We start from the raw sequence: 17,789 nt of genomic DNA, 5'->3' as shown, positions 1-17,789 counted from the left end.
CCTCCTGCCTCAGTCTCCCAAGCCATGAGGTTATAGGCCTCAACCACCAGGCCTGGTTTGCCACCCAAAGAGTAAAATTGGATCAACCTATTGCCAAAGCATCCACTTGGCTGAGTGGTTTCCTCGGGTGGGTATAAGGTAGAGCTATGGAGCTTGGCTGTGAATGATGTGTTTGGGTGGGGCATCCCCCAGGATCCTACCATGCAGACTCCAGAGGATGAGCAGCGGACCCCACCCACACTGCAGGAGCTGGCAGGGCGCAGCCTCCTGAAGGACAAGACCAGGGCCACCCTAGCTCTGGAGGACCTGCCCATACAGCTCTTCCCACCACTCTTCATGGAGGCCTTCAGCGGGGGACACACTGAGGTCCTGAGGAAAATGGTGCAGGCCTGGCCCTTCACCTGCCTGCCCCTGGGGGCCCTGATGAAGAAGCCACAGCTGGGGATAATCCGAGCGGCACTGGATGGGCTGGATATGCTGGCTGCCCAGCAGGATCGCCCCAGGTGAGGGGGACCCTGGAAGGCAGCGCCTGGGCTTCCAGGGAAGTGATGGCTGTGGGCAGGGAGAGTAGGTGCTGAAGTGTGCCCCGCAGGCTTCCTGTGCTGCCAGCAAGGGGGGGGTGGAGAGGCCTTGGCCATGCTGAGCCCCACCTGGGAGGGGCTTCCAGATGTGGAGGTGCTTGTGGCAGCTGTGCTGACCCCTGAAGGAGGTTGTGCTTGCCCCTCCCTCAGCTGGTACAGGTGGGGGCACCAGGCTGGATTGCAGGGAAGTGGGTGGAGAAAAGCAAGACAGAAGGAAGAGGTGGAGCAGGGAGCAGCAGCTGAGAGGGGAAGGAAGGGGCCTCAGGGCTGAGACTCTGCTGTGGTCCCCGCAGGAGGTGGAAACTGCAGGTGCTGGATTTGCGGAATGTTCATGGGAACTTCTGGAGGATGTGGTCTGGAGCCGAGGTTGATGCCTGCTCACCAGGAGTCATGAAGGAGAGGCAAACAGTGAAGGCCTCTCCAGACACAGGGCCTACTCTGCCCTTGAAGGTGTTAGTAAACCTGTGCTTCCAGCGAAGATCCCTGAATGCATTCTACTCCTTCCTCTTTCGCTGGGTGGATGAGAGGAAGGGTCTGATACAATTGTGCTGCAAGAAGCTGCAGATGTGCCCTTTGCCTGTCCGTACCATTGAGAAGATCTTGGAGAGGTTGGATCTGGACTTCATCCAGCAGTTGGACGTGCAGTGTCTCTGGAGCCTATCCACCTTGGCTACTTTTGCTACCTATTGGGGCCAGATGAGCAACCTGAGGCAGCTCTTCTTCTCCCAAGTCTATGTGTCTGCCTGTGCTTCCCAGGAGGAGAGAGATCAGTTGATGGATGACATAACCTCACAGTTTGCCAAGATGGACAGCCTCCGGAGGCTGTACCTGGATGGTGTCTTCCTCCTAGAAGGCCGTCTGTGCCAGGTGCTCAGGTGAGGAAGCAGAGGGATCTGTCCTAGGACATCAGAGCAAACTCTTTGTCACATGAAACTTCAGCTGGCACCTGCTGTGTGCCAGCCATGGTGACTTAACATTGATGGAGATGTTAGAAAGTCAATGAAGTGTTTGTTTCCCTCTGTCCTGAAGCCAGGTCTCACCTAACCCCCCACACAGAAGCAGATCCTAAACAGGGTCCGTGGTCTGGGGAGCAGAACTCTGCTGGGGAGCCCGTGGGGGGAGAGGAGCTAGTGAGTGGGTGTGAGGTTCCTTCCCTGGGAGGCCTGTCCAGCAAAGGTGGGGATAAGCAGGGTGGAGGGGAGGGCGCTGGAGGAGGGAAGCCCCCAAACCTGCACCTTTCAACAGAGAAGCTCTGTGCTCTCCAGCGGGGAGCAGAGGAGCTGCTGCCAATGCCCCCCATGGGGAAGGCTGCTCTGAGCCCTGGGTGGTGATTCTGGACTGGAGGGTGAGGAGCAGGGGTTGAGGGTACAGGTGTGAGCCCCGCAGGAGAGCAACCCCAGTTTGTGCGGCTCCATCTTGCCTGGGTTTGTTATTTGTGCATGTCTCACCCTGACCCCCTCTGCTACAGCTGTGGCTTTCTGCTTGGCAGCCAGGAGGGGCACCTTAGAGGTGATGGACCCACCTGGTCACACAAGTGGGGGTGAAAGGCTCAGCATGAAACAGGGTGATGGGAAGGAGCAGATTCTGCAACAGGCAGAGTCCTGGATGGAGACCATCATCAGAAGGTCAGGGTGACCTTGGGCCAATTTGTCTTCTTCCACCTTGACATCACTCCTCAGAACTAACTGCTTGATCTTTGCTTAGGCTCCTGAAGACCCCCCTGGAGACCCTCTCAATAACCGACTGCCTGCTCTCAGATCCAGACTGGAATGATCTGTCGGGGTCTCCAAACCTCAACCAGCTAATACACCTGACGCTGCGGGGCAGCAAATTGACGAGTTTCAGTCCTGAGCCCCTCGTAATTCTGCTAGAGAATGCTGCAGCCACCCTTGAGACCCTAAACTTGCAGGACTGTGGGATCACCAACTCCCAGCTCCAGGCCATCCTACCTGTCCTGAGCTGCTGCTCCCAGCTCAGGGTCTTGAGCTTCAATGGGAATGACATCTCCATGTCAGTCCTGAGCAACCTGCTGCTTCACACTTCCAGGCTGACCCGGTTGAGCCTAGAGAAGTACCCTGCCCCTCTGGAGAGCTATGATGCCCAGGGTGCCATCCACCCGGGGAGACTTTTCCAACTCATCGATGAGCTGATGGAGACACTGAGGGATGTGAGAGAGCCAAAGAACGTCCTTTTCTATACTAAACCCTGCCATAGATGTGGCAACTGGTTTATCTATAACCTGCCCTCCAGTCCGTGTCACTGTTGGCTGCCTGCCTAGTGGGATGCATATATGAGAAATGTTCTCCTGTGCACTTGAAAATAAAGATAAGACATGAGTGTCTCTCCAAGGGGAACAGGATGCCAGGGCACTGCATAACATGAGTGGGTACAGAAAAGCTGATGCAGGAGGCCTGGGTCACAGAGGCTTGATTCCCGTTGGGAGACTTGGAACCCATGGGGACATGTGTCTTAGGAGTCAGAAACAGGAATCTGAATTTCTGGAAATACATTTGTGCTGAGAGATACACAGGGCATGACCCCCTGCATGGATGGCTGCAAATGAGCGACTTGCAAATGAGCCCCTTGGGGAACTTGTGGCAGAGCCTCTGCTGTCCTCCATGGTTTTCAGCTTAAAAAAGGTCAGGAAGCTAACTCAGTGGCTGATCAGTGCTGATCAGTGACACTGGAGCCGAGGACCTCATGTCATCACAATAGTGCAGGGCCATTCTGAGTATACCCTCCATTCTTTACTTCTCTCTGGGTGTCATTCCTTCCAATGCATGTGGCTGTTCGATGGGGTAATGTGCCTGTGGTTCCCCATGGAACTGAGAACACTAACCTGCTCTCCAAAGGAGTTCATCTGAGGATAGTAGGAGACTTCCATCTGAGTTATTCAGGTCATAGTGGACCACAGCTTTATCCACAAGGGCTGAGGTTCTTGGAAAAATAGTCTGAGTCTTTGTGTGTGTGTGTGTGTGTGTGTGTGTCTGTGTGTGTGTTGGGGATTGTACCCAAGGGTGCCCTACTACTATAGAGAACTTCATAGAATACAACTTATAAATCCTTGTACGATTTAACAACCCATCAGTCAAGAAACCTAAAGGGAGGTTGGACATGTACACAAGAGTTAGGTGCAATAGATAAAATTATAAATGCAAGATTTCCTGCAATTCCAAACCCCAGCACCTGTCATCTAATGGGTCTGCAGACTCCAAATGGTTCGCAGCAGACACCTTCACTCTGCTGTCTCTGGTACCCAGTTGATAAGCAGAGCCAACACTGTTGCCTTCTGAAAAATCAGCAATAAACCCAGACTGGGAATCTACACATGTGCCCTGAAACCCCACATCACCCCTCTCAGGCATCACGCCAAGACCTCTCAACCATACAATGTCCTAGAAATGCCTCTCACTCAATTTGCAAATGATTTGTTTTATGGTCTCCTACTGCGCAGGATTCTAAAATAGTTTTTCTTCCCCTTTGAGAGTGGGTGGCAAATGAGAGCAATAAGACCTCCTTGGATAAACTTGTGTTCTCTGCAGAAGAAATCCATTATGCCTGGAGCAGTGGCACATGCCTGTAATCCCAGCAGCCCTGAGGCAGAGGGATTGCAGGTTCAAAGCCAGTCTCAGCAAAAAGTGAGGCACTAAGCAACTCAGTGAGACCCTGTCTCTAAATAAAATACAAAATAAGGCTGGGGATGTGGCTCAGTGGTCCAGTACCCCTGAGTGAAATCCCAGTACACCCCCCCCCCAAAAAAAAACAAAGAAAAAGTCTATTACTTAGGTTATGCTCTGATTATGCAGGAAATTTCCCTCTTACCTGAAGAAGAAAAGACATCCCAGGTCTCCCTAAACCCAGAACTGAGATAATTAAGAGGTTTCCCTTCCATCTCTAAGATTCAAATCCTCTACGATATTGTAACCCAGCTTTTATAATTTCTCTCTAAAAGTTTTTTTTTTTTTCAGTTCTTGGGTTGGAACCCTGAGGCTTTCTAGCACTGAAATACAATCTCAGTCCTTTTAATAATTTTATTTTGAGGTAGGGTCAGTTGCCTGAGCTGCTCAACACAATGGCACAGAACTAAAAGCCCAGCAACTCAGGAGGCTGAGGCAAGAGGATCATAAATTCAAGGCCAGCTGCAACAATATAGGGAGACCTTGCCTCAAAAAAAAGGGCTGAGAATGTGACTCAGTGGTATACCCCTGGGTTCCATCCCCAGCACCATAAATGAACAAATAAATTGCACTTGCTATACCCCGGCCACTGGTGATGTCAGGGAAGGAGATGCTGGAGAGTGACCGAGGGACCTCAGGGTCTGGTCCCCTGTTTAGTCCTGAAGGATGCACTCATCACCACCCACACAGAAGCAGAGGGCTAAACAGGGGTCTGTGGTCTGCAGAACTCTGCTGGGAAGCCAGGTGGTGGGGACAGGAGCTAGTGAGGTGGGTGTGAGTTTCCTTCCCTGGGAGGCCTGTCCAGCGAATGTGGGGAGAAGCAGGGTAGAGGGGAGGGTGCTGAAGGAGGGAAGCCCCCACACCTGCACATTGTAACAGGGAAGCTCTGTGCTCTCCAGCAGGGAGCAGAGAGCCACCTCCAATGCCCCCCTGGGGAAGGCTGCTCTAAGCATCATGTGGTGATTCAAAGTCGAGGGTGAGGAGCAGGGATGGAGGCCTTGCAGATGGTGGACCTACCTGGTGTAAGGCTTACCCTGAAATGGGTGATGTGAATGAGCAGATTCTGCAACAGGCAGAATCCTGGGTGTTGACCATCATCAGGGGTCAGGGTGACCTTGGGCTTGGGCCAGTTTGTCTTCTCCTACCTTGACGTTGCTCCTCAGAATTAACTGCCTGGTGTCTCCTTAGGCAACCCTTCCCACCAGATGCTCTCAATTACTAACTCGCTGTACTTAGAATCAGAGTTGAAGCATCTGTCCCTGGGCCTGGGTATCAGAAAGAGAACTGCAAATTCAAGGCTGACCTCACCAATTTATCATGGCCCTAGTAATTTGGCCAGAACTTGTCTCAAAGTAAATGAAAGGACTGGGGAGGAAGTTAAGTGGTAAAGCATCACTGGGTTCCATCACCAGCATTTAAAAAGGGTGGGGAGAATGAAGATGGCAGGCCAGAGGGAGGCAGCATTCTGTGTTGGTCCCTGATCCAGATCTCACCTAGTTGGAATACTGCATCTCAGAGAGTGTTAGTGAAAAACCAGCCTCTACCTCAGAGCAAAGCCTGTCCAAGGAAGGGACATCACCTTTGCCCTTGGAAAAACCCACAGAGCACTCCTAGGCACATTCCCACCCTGCTAAGTTGTTTATCTACAAATAACAGGAGAGATCTGCTGAACCAGGTGTCCCTGACTCAGTCAGGCTAGATGGGGAAGCATACCAACCCCCTAGCAGCCACCAATCAGCATGAGACAGGGAAATACCTGGGATGCCAGTTGACCCTCCCAGTAGTTTATGGTGGTTGATAACATGTTGGGAAACCATTTAGTTCAGCAGGTACACCCCTTTGGGCTTAAACCAATCAGTTCAAATGAATACCCCTTTTGTACTGACCAATCACCTTTACCCAACTTGTTCCCTCCAGTGAATGTGCTAATCATGTTTTAGAATTGTTATTTGATTTTTCCTCCGTGTGTGATGATTGGCTTAGAGATGCTATGATGTATGTGAAGTCCCTGCCTTCTCCAAAGAATGCATAAAACTGTTGCAAACCCTGGGCTCAGGGCCTCTCAGCTTCACCAGTTGCTGTGTGTGAGCGGAGGACCAAGCTAGCTCGCAATAAACACCTCTTTGCTGTTTACATCGATCTTGGGTCTCTGGTGGTCTTTGGGAGTCCTGAATTCGAGCATAACATTTGAGGACTCCTAAACAGCTGCTTTCCACAGAAATCACCAGCGCTGTGACCCCGCACAGGGCTCCAGGCCTCAGCATTGGAGCAGGAATGAGTTAAAAAAAGTGCCCTATATACACAATGAAATTTTACTCAGCAATAAAAGAGAATAAAATCATGGTATTTGCAGGTAAATGGACGGCATTGGAGAAGATAATACTAAGTGAAGTTTGAAAATCCCCCAAAAAACAAATGGCATTCTAGTGTTTTCTGTGATATAAGGTGAGACACTCATAGTGGGGTAGGGAGGGGGAGCTTGGGAGGAATAGATGAACTCTACATAGGGCAGAGGGGTGGGAGGGGAAGGGAGGGGGCAGGGGATTAGCAAGGATGGTGGAATGTGATGGACATCGTTATCCAAAGTACATGTATGAAGACATGAATTGGCATGAACATAATTTATATACAACCAGAGATATGAAAAATCGTGCTGTATATGTGTAATAAGAGTGGTAATGCATTCTACTGTCATTTATTTTGAAAAAGCCAATTAAAATAAAAGAAGAAAAAAAGGGTGGGGGCTGGGGAGGCAGAGCCAAACTAAAAAAGCTTGGTTTCAAATGCCAGTACCATAAGTAAATAAATGAATCTAGTTATCATGGAGTTTTAAAAAGTAGTTACTATTATATAATATATGTTAAAAACAGTTTTTGCCAGGTGCTGTGTCTTATGCCTATAATTCCAACAGTTTGGGAGGCTGAGGCAGGAGGATCACAAAAATGATCATCATTACCTCAGTAATTTATCAAGGCTCTCAGCACTTAGTGAGAACCTGTCTCAAAATAAAAAATAAAAAGGGCTAGGGTTGTAGCTCAGTGGTAAAGGCCCTGGGTTCAAACTCCAGTACCAAAAATAAATAAATAAATAAACAATGGTTTGTGTGGGTCTTGGTGGTGAATGCCTATAATCCCAGCTACAGAGGCTAGGGCAGGAGAATCCAGAGTTCAAAGCCAGCCTCAATAAAAGTGAGACACTAAGCAACTCAGTGAGATCCTGTCTCTAAATAAAATACAAAATAGGGCTGGTTATGGGGCTCAGTGGCTGAGTGCCCCTGAGTTTAATCATCAGTAGTCCCGCCCCGTTGCAAAAAAAAAAAAAAAAAAAAAAAACCAGGCCAATTTGGGCAACTCAGTGAGATCTTGTGACTCGGTGTTAGAACACCCTGGGGTTCAGTCCTTGGTAGAGCAAACAACCAATCAGAACCAAACAAAGATGAAATCAATTTGTTCTTGTACTGTATTTTATGAAGTTGTTTTTTAAAGGCTCAAACAGAAGTGAATATGTGAGAGAAGGCTGGAGACTGTCGGGAGCAATTATCATAGACCTTTCTCACTGCTTTAGTACTTAGAGCCAGTACCCCTGGTGGGGAGGGTTTTTTCCTTTCTTTCTTTCTTTTTGCTAAAACGTTTGATATTCAATGTACCTGAGCATGCCTCCTGCTTGCCCTGCTTCCAGAATGTTCTCAACTGAAGTCTTCCATTTCCCCTAACGAGGGCTAAACCTGCGAGGGAGATCTAGATGAGCTGCACAGGGGAAGCCACCGTGATCTCAGCAGCCGGGGACATGGCACCCTGTGTGTGAAGAGGAGTCCACTGTGGAAAGACATTGGTCTTCAAAAGAAGGTGGGAAGGGGAGGGCGGGGGAGGGGGCCAGGGGGTAGGAATGATGGTGGAATGAGTCAGACACCATTAGCCCAAGTACATGTATAAGACACGAATGGAGAGAAAATACTCTGTGTACAATCAGTGTCTTGAAAAATTGCGCTCTATATGTGTAATAGGGAATGACTGCATTCTGCCATTGTGTATAACAAAATAGAATTAAAAAATAATAAAATAAATGAACTAGACATTCCCTCAATATTTTCAAAAATTGTTCATAATATTAGCTTATTTAGAGAGTCTGCTGGGATTACGAGAGTCTGTACCTCAAGGTACAATTGACAGATATTTCTTTATAACTCAGGTTAAATATGCACAACTGGCTGAAATGCTATGAAATCAATTTTAAAAAGGCAGATCCGGGGGGAAACAGCAGAAGCAGCAGAGGCTGCGGCTCTGCAGAGAAAATAAATGCTTCCAAGGAAGGTAGCAGGAGCTCTGTGCCACCTGGCAGGACACTGTGGCTATGCCTCTGGTGGACAATGTGGGCTGCCACTGGGAAGGTTTCACATGGATTGTCCGAGGACTGGGGTGCACCAGAGATTCCCAGAACTGGCAGTAAAGTGGATGCCAGCCCCAGAGGCCGACCAGAGCACCCAGATATTTTCTGTAGTTCATTCAGGACATAAATTGTGATAAGGACCCATAGTTCCTGAGTTCCGCCCAGGTCCTTGAGCATTTTAATAATACTTTGGATGCTCTTCCAGCAGTGTGATCTGAGGTGAATAAATTGGGCTCATAGTATTTTTTGCTTTCTTTTATTTTATTCCATTCAACAGAAAGAAACTTGTACCCTAATTGATGAAAAGTAATGTTTTCCTGTCAACAAAGCAAGCATTACTACCCTCAATTTTATTTTATATTTTATTTCTTTTTTTTTTTTTTTGTACTAGGAATTGAACTCAGGGGCATTCAACAACTGAGCCACATCCCCAGCCCTATTTTGTATTTTATTTAGAGACAGGGTCTCTCTGAGTTCCTTAGCGCAACAGCCTCCTTGCTGTTGCTAAAGATGGCGTTGAACCCATGATCCTCCTGCCTCAGCTCCCTGAGCTGCTGGGATTACAGGTGTGTGCCACCATGCTCAGCTTTTATTTTTTATTTTAAGACAGGGTCTTGCTAAGTTGCTGAGGGCCTCGTTAAGTTACTGAGGCTACCCATGAACTTGTGATCCTCTTGCCTCAGCCTCTCCTGTCTCTGTGAAAACAGGCATGTGCCACCATGCCTGGCATCACCCCAAATTTAAACACCTTGAAGAACAAACTCGAGGTTTTGATCAGATAAGCAGGCCTCCACCATTGATTTATTAGTTGGTTAAATCATGTCATTTTTTTAAAAAAAATTATAAAGTTGTATTTATTTGGGATATATTTTTTTTTTCTTTTTTGATATTATGGATTGAACCCAGGGGCTTGACCACTCTGCTACCTTCCCAGCCCTTTTTGCTTTATTTTGAGACAGGCTCTCACTAAGTTGCTTAGGGCCTTGCTAAATTGCCCAGGCTGTGATCCTCCTGCTCAACTTCCCCAGTTGCTGGGATTACGAGTGTGTGCCATCGCACCTGGCCAGGGAATGTCTTTCAATGTGGAGTTCCCCAGTTCATGGATTGCTTTTTACTCGAAGAAAGTTTTTTATCTTGTAAATGCATTCGATTTTAATATTGAACATTATGGCTTTAGGAATGTTCTTTCCTGAAACAAGAAAAGAGTGTTCATTAGATTAAAAGAAAATACCCATATTGGGTGGGGATGTAGCTACATTGTAGAGGAGTTGCTCACTGCAAAATAAAACAGAAAACTGAGCCTGATGGCGCACACCTCCCTGTAGTCCCGACCACTTTTGGAGGCTGAGGCAGGAGGATCACACACTCAAAGCCAGCCTGGGCAACTTAGTGACAGCTTTTCTCAAATAAAATTAAAAAGGATTGGGGATATAGCTCAGAGGTAGAGCACTCCTAGGTTCCACAAAAAACAAAACAAAACAAAACAAAAAAAAAAACAGTACCACAAAAACCCCCAAAGGCAGCAAGAGCAGAGCTTGAAGTAGATTGACAGTTTCAAACTTATTGTCCCTGTAAGGAGGGGCAAGAGGTGGAGCAAGAGAAAAATCACTGATTGGTTAACCCCAGACTACTTCAAGACACTTTTTTAGGGGTTAAAAGATGAAGTCTCATACTCCCATACCCTAGACACCTCTTTTTCCTGTAGTTAAATGGAATTAAAGGTGTAAGGGTTTTCACACTTCTGCTTTTCTTAAAGCAATGAAGGTTTTCTAGTTTTGTTTTATTTTTTTTTCTGTTTATTTAGTTTACAGTGCTGGGGATCCAATCCAGGAGTGCTCCACCATTGAGCTCTCTATGCCCAGGCTTTAAAAACAAAACTGTTGTTGTGGGACAGGGTCTCCCTAAATTGCCCAGACTGTCCTGAAACTTGATATCCCCCAGTCGAAGTCCTCTCCCTGGACACCAATCTAATAACAAAGATAAGGTCTTGAGAAAAATGAAAAAGAAAGTTTATGGCTGTGATTTTACCTATTCACAGGAAAGGGGTAGGGGATATAGGTGATTCAGAGAAAAGGAGATTAAGGAGGAGAGATCAGGAAGAAGAAGGTCAGGGAGAAATTAAGGGAAAAAAAAAACATGTAGGTTTCAAAGCCCCAAGGGCTATATAGTCAAAGCATCAAGTGAGCCCCTGTTACGCTCCTGTATAATTTAATGTGGCTACTTTGTGTCCTTCCCATATTTTCAAATAGAGACTGATGCAGTGGTGCACATCTCTAATCCCAGCAAACTGGGAGACCAAGGCAGGAGAATTGCAAATTCAAAGTCAGCAATTTAGGAAAACTCTGTTCAAAAGAAAACAAAAAACAAACTAGAAAAGGGCTGGGGATGTATCTCAGTGGTACAGCACCTGTGGATTCATTCCCCAGTATGAAAAATAAAAACAAACAACAAACAACAAAAAAGAATGAAAGGAAGGAAGGGAGGGAGGAAGGAAGGAAGTGGGGAGGGAGGAAGAGAGGAAGGAAGGAAGGAAGAGAGGGAGGCAGGGAGAGAGGGAGGGAAGAAGGGAGAAAAGGAAGGAGGGAGGGAGGGAGAAAGGGAGGAAGGGGTATAACATTAAACTGAAGTCAGGCATGGTAGCCCAGTCCTATAATTTGCTCCCCCGAGGCTCAGCAGAAGGATTCCAAGAACACTGCCAGCCTGAGCAACATTGTGAGGCCCCTATCTCGAAACAAATTAAACTTAAGAATAATTGAATTATTTAAATGTGTTCGTACACATGTGCACCATTTTTAATGATTCTAGACAGATGATTTTTCAGAATTTTTTTTTAATTTTAAATTATCTTTACATCTAGAATCAAGTGAAACATAACTTATATCCTGGACTTAGTTTTATTCCATCTGATAGGGCTTCATGAAACAAGTTGATCTAGTTAAAATAAACCTTAAATATTTCTGAGTGAGGAAGACATGGTAAAAAGAGTAGTTTGTTGGTTGGGCACAGTGGCACATACCTATAATCCTAGTGACTTGGGAGACTGAGGCAGGAGGATGGCAGCTTTGAGGCCAGCCTGGACAAGTTAGACTGTCTCAAAATATGCTAAGAGCCACAGCCAAGTAATATGATGCATGGCATTTTTGGTTGAAAGGTGACACCAGCTAGCCATTGAGATGATATGATTATGTTAAGATTTGCATTCATATGGCTATTGGACTCCTGCTCTTCACCTTGGCCTGCTACGGGACTCCTGGAGAGTTCCCATTGGTTGGGGAAGTACAGTAGGAGAGAATCCCTGGGGGAGGAACTTGCTCCGGGGTGGTGGGAGAATGCCACATGGGTCTATCGGGATTGTTCCCGGGGCGTACGGGGTACTGGCGGCATTTTCAAATAATAAAGTTTGTTCCTGCTTGAGTGGCTCCTGATTTTGTGTCTAGCCAGACTGCGGCAAAAATAAAAAATAAAAAAGGCTATGAATGTAGCTTAGTGGTAGAGCACCCCTAGATTAAACTCTAATAAAACACACACACACACACACACACACACACACACACACACACACAGAATGATTTCTTTATCCATGTTCTTCAGTTATTCCCCTGCAATAGGTAATCTGTACATAAATGGGGTAGGAGACTAAATGTTCCCAGGAAACTGTGTTCCAAAATAGTGTGGAGGACCAGAGGGCTGCTGCTCTCTGAGTCTGGGCAACACAAGAGTGGTCATCAGTTTTTAAGAGTAGCCCTCACAATCCACAGAATTCTATCACAGAATATACCATAAAGTTATGTGGCTTTGGGGGAGGTACGGGAGATCAAAACCAGGACAGCACACATGCTAAGCACATGCTTTACCACTGAGCTATACCCACAGCTCAAAATACTCATGATGTTGGTCAAAACTTATGAGACAAAGCCAGGCATGGTATCACACACCTATAATCCCAGCTTCTTAAAGACTGAGGCAGGAGGATCATAGGTTCAAGGCAAGCCCCAGCAATTTAGCAAGACCCTAAACAACGTTCTGAGACCCTGTCTCAAAATAAAAAATAAAAAGAACTCGGAACATGGCTCATTGGTAAAGCACCCCTGGGTTCAATCCCCAGGATACATTAAAAAAAAAAAGATAGTAATTTTGCTAGCAGGTTTTTGTTTTGTTTTGTTTTGTTTTGTTTGGTACCAGGGATTGAATCCAAGGTTTTACACACGCTGGGCAAGCACTGTTCCACTGAGCTTTTTCCCTAACCCTGTTATTGATTTTTTAAATTTATTTTTTGGTACTGGGGATTGAACTCAGGGGCACTCGACCACTGAGCCACATCCCCAGCACTATTTTGGTATATTATTTAGAGATATGGTCCCACTGATTGCTAAGAGTGCCTCACTATTGCTGAGGCTGGCTTTGAACTCAAGATCCTCCTGTCTCAGCCTCCTGATCCACTGAGATCATAGGCGTGCGCCACTGTGCCTGGCTTCCCCAGTCCTTTTCATTTTTAAACACGAACTTGATATGCTGCCGATGGTCTTACTAAATTCAAGTGCTGAGGCAGGCTCAAACTTGCAATCCTCCTGCCTCAGCTTTCCCAGTTTCTCAGACTACAGACCTGTACCACCATGCCTCGCTATTATCGAACACTCTTTAAAATGTCATTGTTCCTTAGACTTTGCTTTTATAGGATAAAGGACCCTGACACTGTGTGGGGCTCAGCATTGCCTGGGAAATGCCCCTGTAGGAAGAACCCTGACACTGAAAGGCTCCAGGTGGTGGCTGCCATGATGAGAGGGACCCACACTTTGACCTTCATTTCTTGCTCCCCAACATCCTGAGAGGTACCCACAGCTTCCACCCTCAGTGGCTTCAGACATGGAAAAGTGGCCTTCCCAGGGCTGGTAGTCGAAGCTGCTCTCTGGTCTCAGGTCCCAGCTCATATTTGGTGACAATATTCTCAAGCCAGTTTGCTGAGCTGATCCCCCTGAAACACCCTTTACCTTGTAAGGGAACAAAAGACTGCTTCTCCCTCCCTGTCCTCCAGGGTAGCCAGAGCTTTTAGGAGTCTCTGTTGTGTCTCTAGCAACTCCTTTCCAATTTCTTTTCTACTGAGCCACTTTTTGTATTTTATTTTGAGACAGGGTCTTGTTGAGTTGCTCAGGGCCTCGCTAAATTGCTGAGGCCAGCCTTGAACTTGCAATCCTCCTGCCTCAGCCTCCAGAGCTAATGGGATTAGAGGTGTGTGCAGCCATGCCCAGCTTCATAAAGCATTTTTGTTTTTGTTTTTGAGATGGGTTCTCACCCTGCTGACCAGGCTAGCCTGGAGCTCCTTGCTTTAGGGATTGCCCTCCTTCAGCCTCTGGGGCTGCTGGCATAGATGGGATTAAAGAAGTGAGCCATCACACCTAAGAGGTTTTAACTCTAGAACATGTTCACAATATCAGTGTGGCCTGAACAATGAGCTTTAAGGTCTTTCTCTGTGTCCAATATCAGATGAAGTCCTTTGGTATCTCATGCTCAGAACTGAGAGTGACCCTGTGAATGAAGCTCTGTGAAAGAAATACAAGAGAGGATCTCCACCCCACCCAAAATCCTTTCCTCTTCCTGCCTGGAGATCTGCTAAAACCAATCAATAAGCTGAAAATCCAACCAGGATTAATTGTATGAGATTCAATAATCTAGTCAGATATGAGCTTCTGATTGGAAGGGAGGGGTTTGGAGAGGAGGAATAAGAGCTTCAGAGCAGCCAGAGAAGGTTCCAGATTTCCTGGACCAAGAGTCACTGCCTGGATCTGTTGACACTTGGAGAGCCAGACTGTTCCATCCAGACGTGCAGAGAGGGTAAGGGACAGCCCCCCTAAGGATGCGCCACCCTGTCTACCACAGCCAGTTTGCCCTGGTGACTGCAGCCCAGGTTGCCTCCACTGCTGCTGCCGAATCTTAGGGATTGAACCCAAGGATGCTTTACCACTGAGCCTCATCTCCACAGACCTGTTTTTTATTTTGAATCAGGGTCTACCTAAGTTGGTCAACATCTTGCTAAGTTGCTGTGGCTGACCTGCAACTTGACTTTTTGGGCACTGGGGATTGAACTCAGGGCTGCTTAACAAATGAACCACATCTCCAGCACCTTTTACATATTTTTTGACACAGGGCCCCAACAAGTTGCCTAGAATCTCCCTAAGTTGCTAAGGCTGGTGTTAAACTTTTGATGCTCCTGCCTAAGCCTCCTAAATCGCTGAGGTTAGCAGCATGCACCACTGCACCTAATAATTTTTTTTTTTTTTTTTTTTGGCACCGAAGATTGAAATCAGGGGCACTCGACCATTTGAGCCACATCCCCAGCCCTATTTTTGTATTTTATTTAGAGACAGGGTCTCACTGAGTTGCTTAGTGCCTCACCATTGCTGAGGCTGGCTTTCAAGATCCTCCTGTCTTAGTCTCCCAAGCTGCTGGGATTACAGGCGAGTGCCACTGCACCTGGCCCAGTGCAAAATTTTTAAATGAGAGCTATCTATTTGATTTTGAATTGTCTTGACAATTTTCATATGTAGTCTATATTCCTTTAAATGACAGTTCATGGAATTTGTGGTATTGGGATTTTACAAGTTATTTTATATTTAGAGCTTAAAACAGGGTGAGGGTGTTGCTCAGTGTTTTTTAGAGGACTTGCCTAGTACGAGGACCTGGGTTCAAACCCCATCACCGCGAAACAAAAGGATATGTGCGCATGTATGTGATGTATACATTTCATATCAATGTTTTATTACTGGTTTCTTGTGTCACAGTTTGGATAGGATGTATTCTCCCAAAGGTTCAAGTGTTAATGCAAGGGATGAGAAAATTGGGTTATAAGATCCATAATCAGTACATTCAATTATTTAAAGGATTTGATAGGACTGCATACTGGGTGATAAACTCTAGGCAGGTGAGGTGTGGCTGGAGGAAATAGGTCCCTGTGGGTGTGTATTTGGGTTTATATTTTTTATAGGTTGCTCAAGACAATACAATGACCTTGACATATTATACATTTGATTCAAATAGGGTATGAATTCTCATTTTTCCACATGTACAGATTGCAGGATCACATTGGTTATACATCCGACCAAAGGCTTGATCCCCATCCTCCATGCCAATCCAATAGCAATGACAAGATATTGAGAAAAAGGTAAAAGGTTTATTGTTTTGCTAGCAAAGAAGAAATACAGGGACTAGTGTCCCAAAGCCTGTGCTTCTGCCTACCCTCAGGAACAGGGGGCTTTTATAGAGGTGATTCAAGAAAATGGGATTAGGAAGGAGATCAGGAAGGACATCAGGGAGATCATGAAGGAGAAGGTTAGAGAAAAGAAGATGCGGGGGTGGGGGGAGAAACATGTAAGTTTCAAAGCCACAAGGGATATAGTGAAAGCATCCCGTGAACCCCTGTTAAAGTTTCTTGGCACCGTGCCCACCACCTCCAGGCTGCCCTGTACTGATCAGCTTTTCTGAGGCTCTGTTTGGTCATGTTCTTCTGCCTCTTGAGCAATGGAGCTGGCTGTCCATGGAATGAACCTCTGAAACCAGGAACCCCAAGTAAACTTCCTCTAAGTTCAGCAACCAAAAGTTCTGATTTTCATTTTTGGGGTCCAATGGGGATCTAACCCAAGGCTATATGTGGGCTCAGTAACCTCCTATATCACTGAGCTACCACCCTCAGTACAGCTCCTAAGCTATAGCTATATCTAGATTTACATCTGTACATGTCCACATATGTATATAGTTTTGTGTGTGCATGTGTGGTACTGGGAATTGAACCCAGGGCCTCACATGCTCGGCAAGCATGCTACCACTGAACCACATCTTGAGCCTCAGACAAGGTCTTCCTCAGTTTCCCAGTCTGCCCTCAAACTTGAGGTTCTCATTTTTTAAAAAATCATTTTTTGGTAATGGGGATTGAACTCGGGGTGCTTTACCACTTAGCCACATTCCAGCCCTTTTAATTTTTTTTATTCTGATTGGGTCTCTCATTAGTGCCTTGGGTCTTGTTAATTTGCTGAGGCTGAACTTGAACTTGTAGTCCTACTGCCTCAGTGTCCCAAGTTGTTAGAATTACAGGCTTGTGCCACCAGGCTGGGCATTGGCCCTGTGAAATTTCTATTCTCTTTAAGGGGGGTCCTAATTGAGGTTTAGGTTTGGGATGTGGATCAGTGGTAAGGCACTTGCCTGGCATGCATTCAGCCCTTGGTTCACTCCCCAGGATCTCAAAAGTGAGGATGAGTCACCTGTCCATAGGGGGACTGGTGAGCCTTCAGACTCCTTGATAACCAGTGGGATTAGAGTTGGGAGGACCAGAGGTGGATCTGGGTACTGGGGATTTGATCCCCACCACCACAGAGCTATGGCTTACCAGGATTTGAACTTCAGCTGGTTGAGGAGGGGTTTTTCAGGCTTGGCCTGAAAGGGAGCCTCTCTTCCCTGCAGATTCAACAGGATGAGCATCAGGACGGTACCCACACTCCAGGACCTGGTGATACAGAAAGTACTGCATAAGGAGGCCTTGCCCATCCCCAATCTGGAGTACCTACCCAGGGTGCTCATCCTGCAGTTGTAAAAGGAGGCTATAATGAGAGCCTCCTTCATAGATTTCGATCTGGAGATGCTAAAGAAGATGGTGCTGTCCTGCCCCTTGGCCTGTCTGCCTGTGGAGTACCTGCTGAAGACAAGAGATGTGAAGGCCTTAAAAACCCTACTGAATGGGCTAGACTTGTTGATTTCCCAGAACGTTTACCCCAGGTTGGGGGGGCGGGAAGAGACATCTGGGGGAGGCAGGGCAGGGTGAAGGGTGGACCAGGTGGTGCCAGGGAGGAGGCTGCCCTGCCCCCTAAACAGGAAGGGTCCCTGGCTGGATTCAAGGAGAGAGGACATGGAGAAAAATAGGAGAGCAGAGGAGCAGCCACCCAGAACAAGGGGTTCACTGGGGTCTAATGCACAGGTTGAAGTCGGCGGGTCTTTGTCTATTTTTTGAGCCTTCATTCTCCAGAAGTAACTCTTTGCTTTCTCTCCAGGAGTTGGACCCCCTTGAAAACACTCTCGCTGAGAGGTTGTCCGCTCAAGGAGAAGGATTTACAGCACCTGTCCATGTGTCCGAGCACTGATCAACTGAAGTGTCTGGATCTCA

General features: G+C 46.8%; 1 protein-coding gene across 1 annotated transcript in view; it reads left to right on the top strand.

Moving 5' to 3' along the window:
• The first annotated feature begins 201 nt into the window (after positions 1 to 201).
• The window catches only part of LOC144249159 (PRAME family member 12-like), a 34,666-nt gene continuing 17,078 nt past the window's right edge, over positions 202 to 17,789 (top strand). Inside the window, exons 1-3 of the mRNA XM_077791365.1 lie at positions 202 to 503; positions 875 to 1,456; positions 2,286 to 2,834. Of these exons, the coding sequence (XP_077647491.1) occupies positions 202 to 503; positions 875 to 1,456; positions 2,286 to 2,834 (1,433 nt within the window). The remainder of the gene's footprint in view (positions 504 to 874; positions 1,457 to 2,285; positions 2,835 to 17,789) is intronic.

The sequence above is a fragment of the Urocitellus parryii genome, chromosome 11 (genome assembly GCF_045843805.1).
Source record: "Urocitellus parryii isolate mUroPar1 chromosome 11, mUroPar1.hap1, whole genome shotgun sequence".
In the NCBI taxonomy this organism is placed as follows: domain Eukaryota; kingdom Metazoa; phylum Chordata; class Mammalia; order Rodentia; family Sciuridae; genus Urocitellus; species Urocitellus parryii.
Note: the sequence above shows the minus strand (reverse complement) of the source record. Positions and strands in the feature narration are given on the sequence as shown.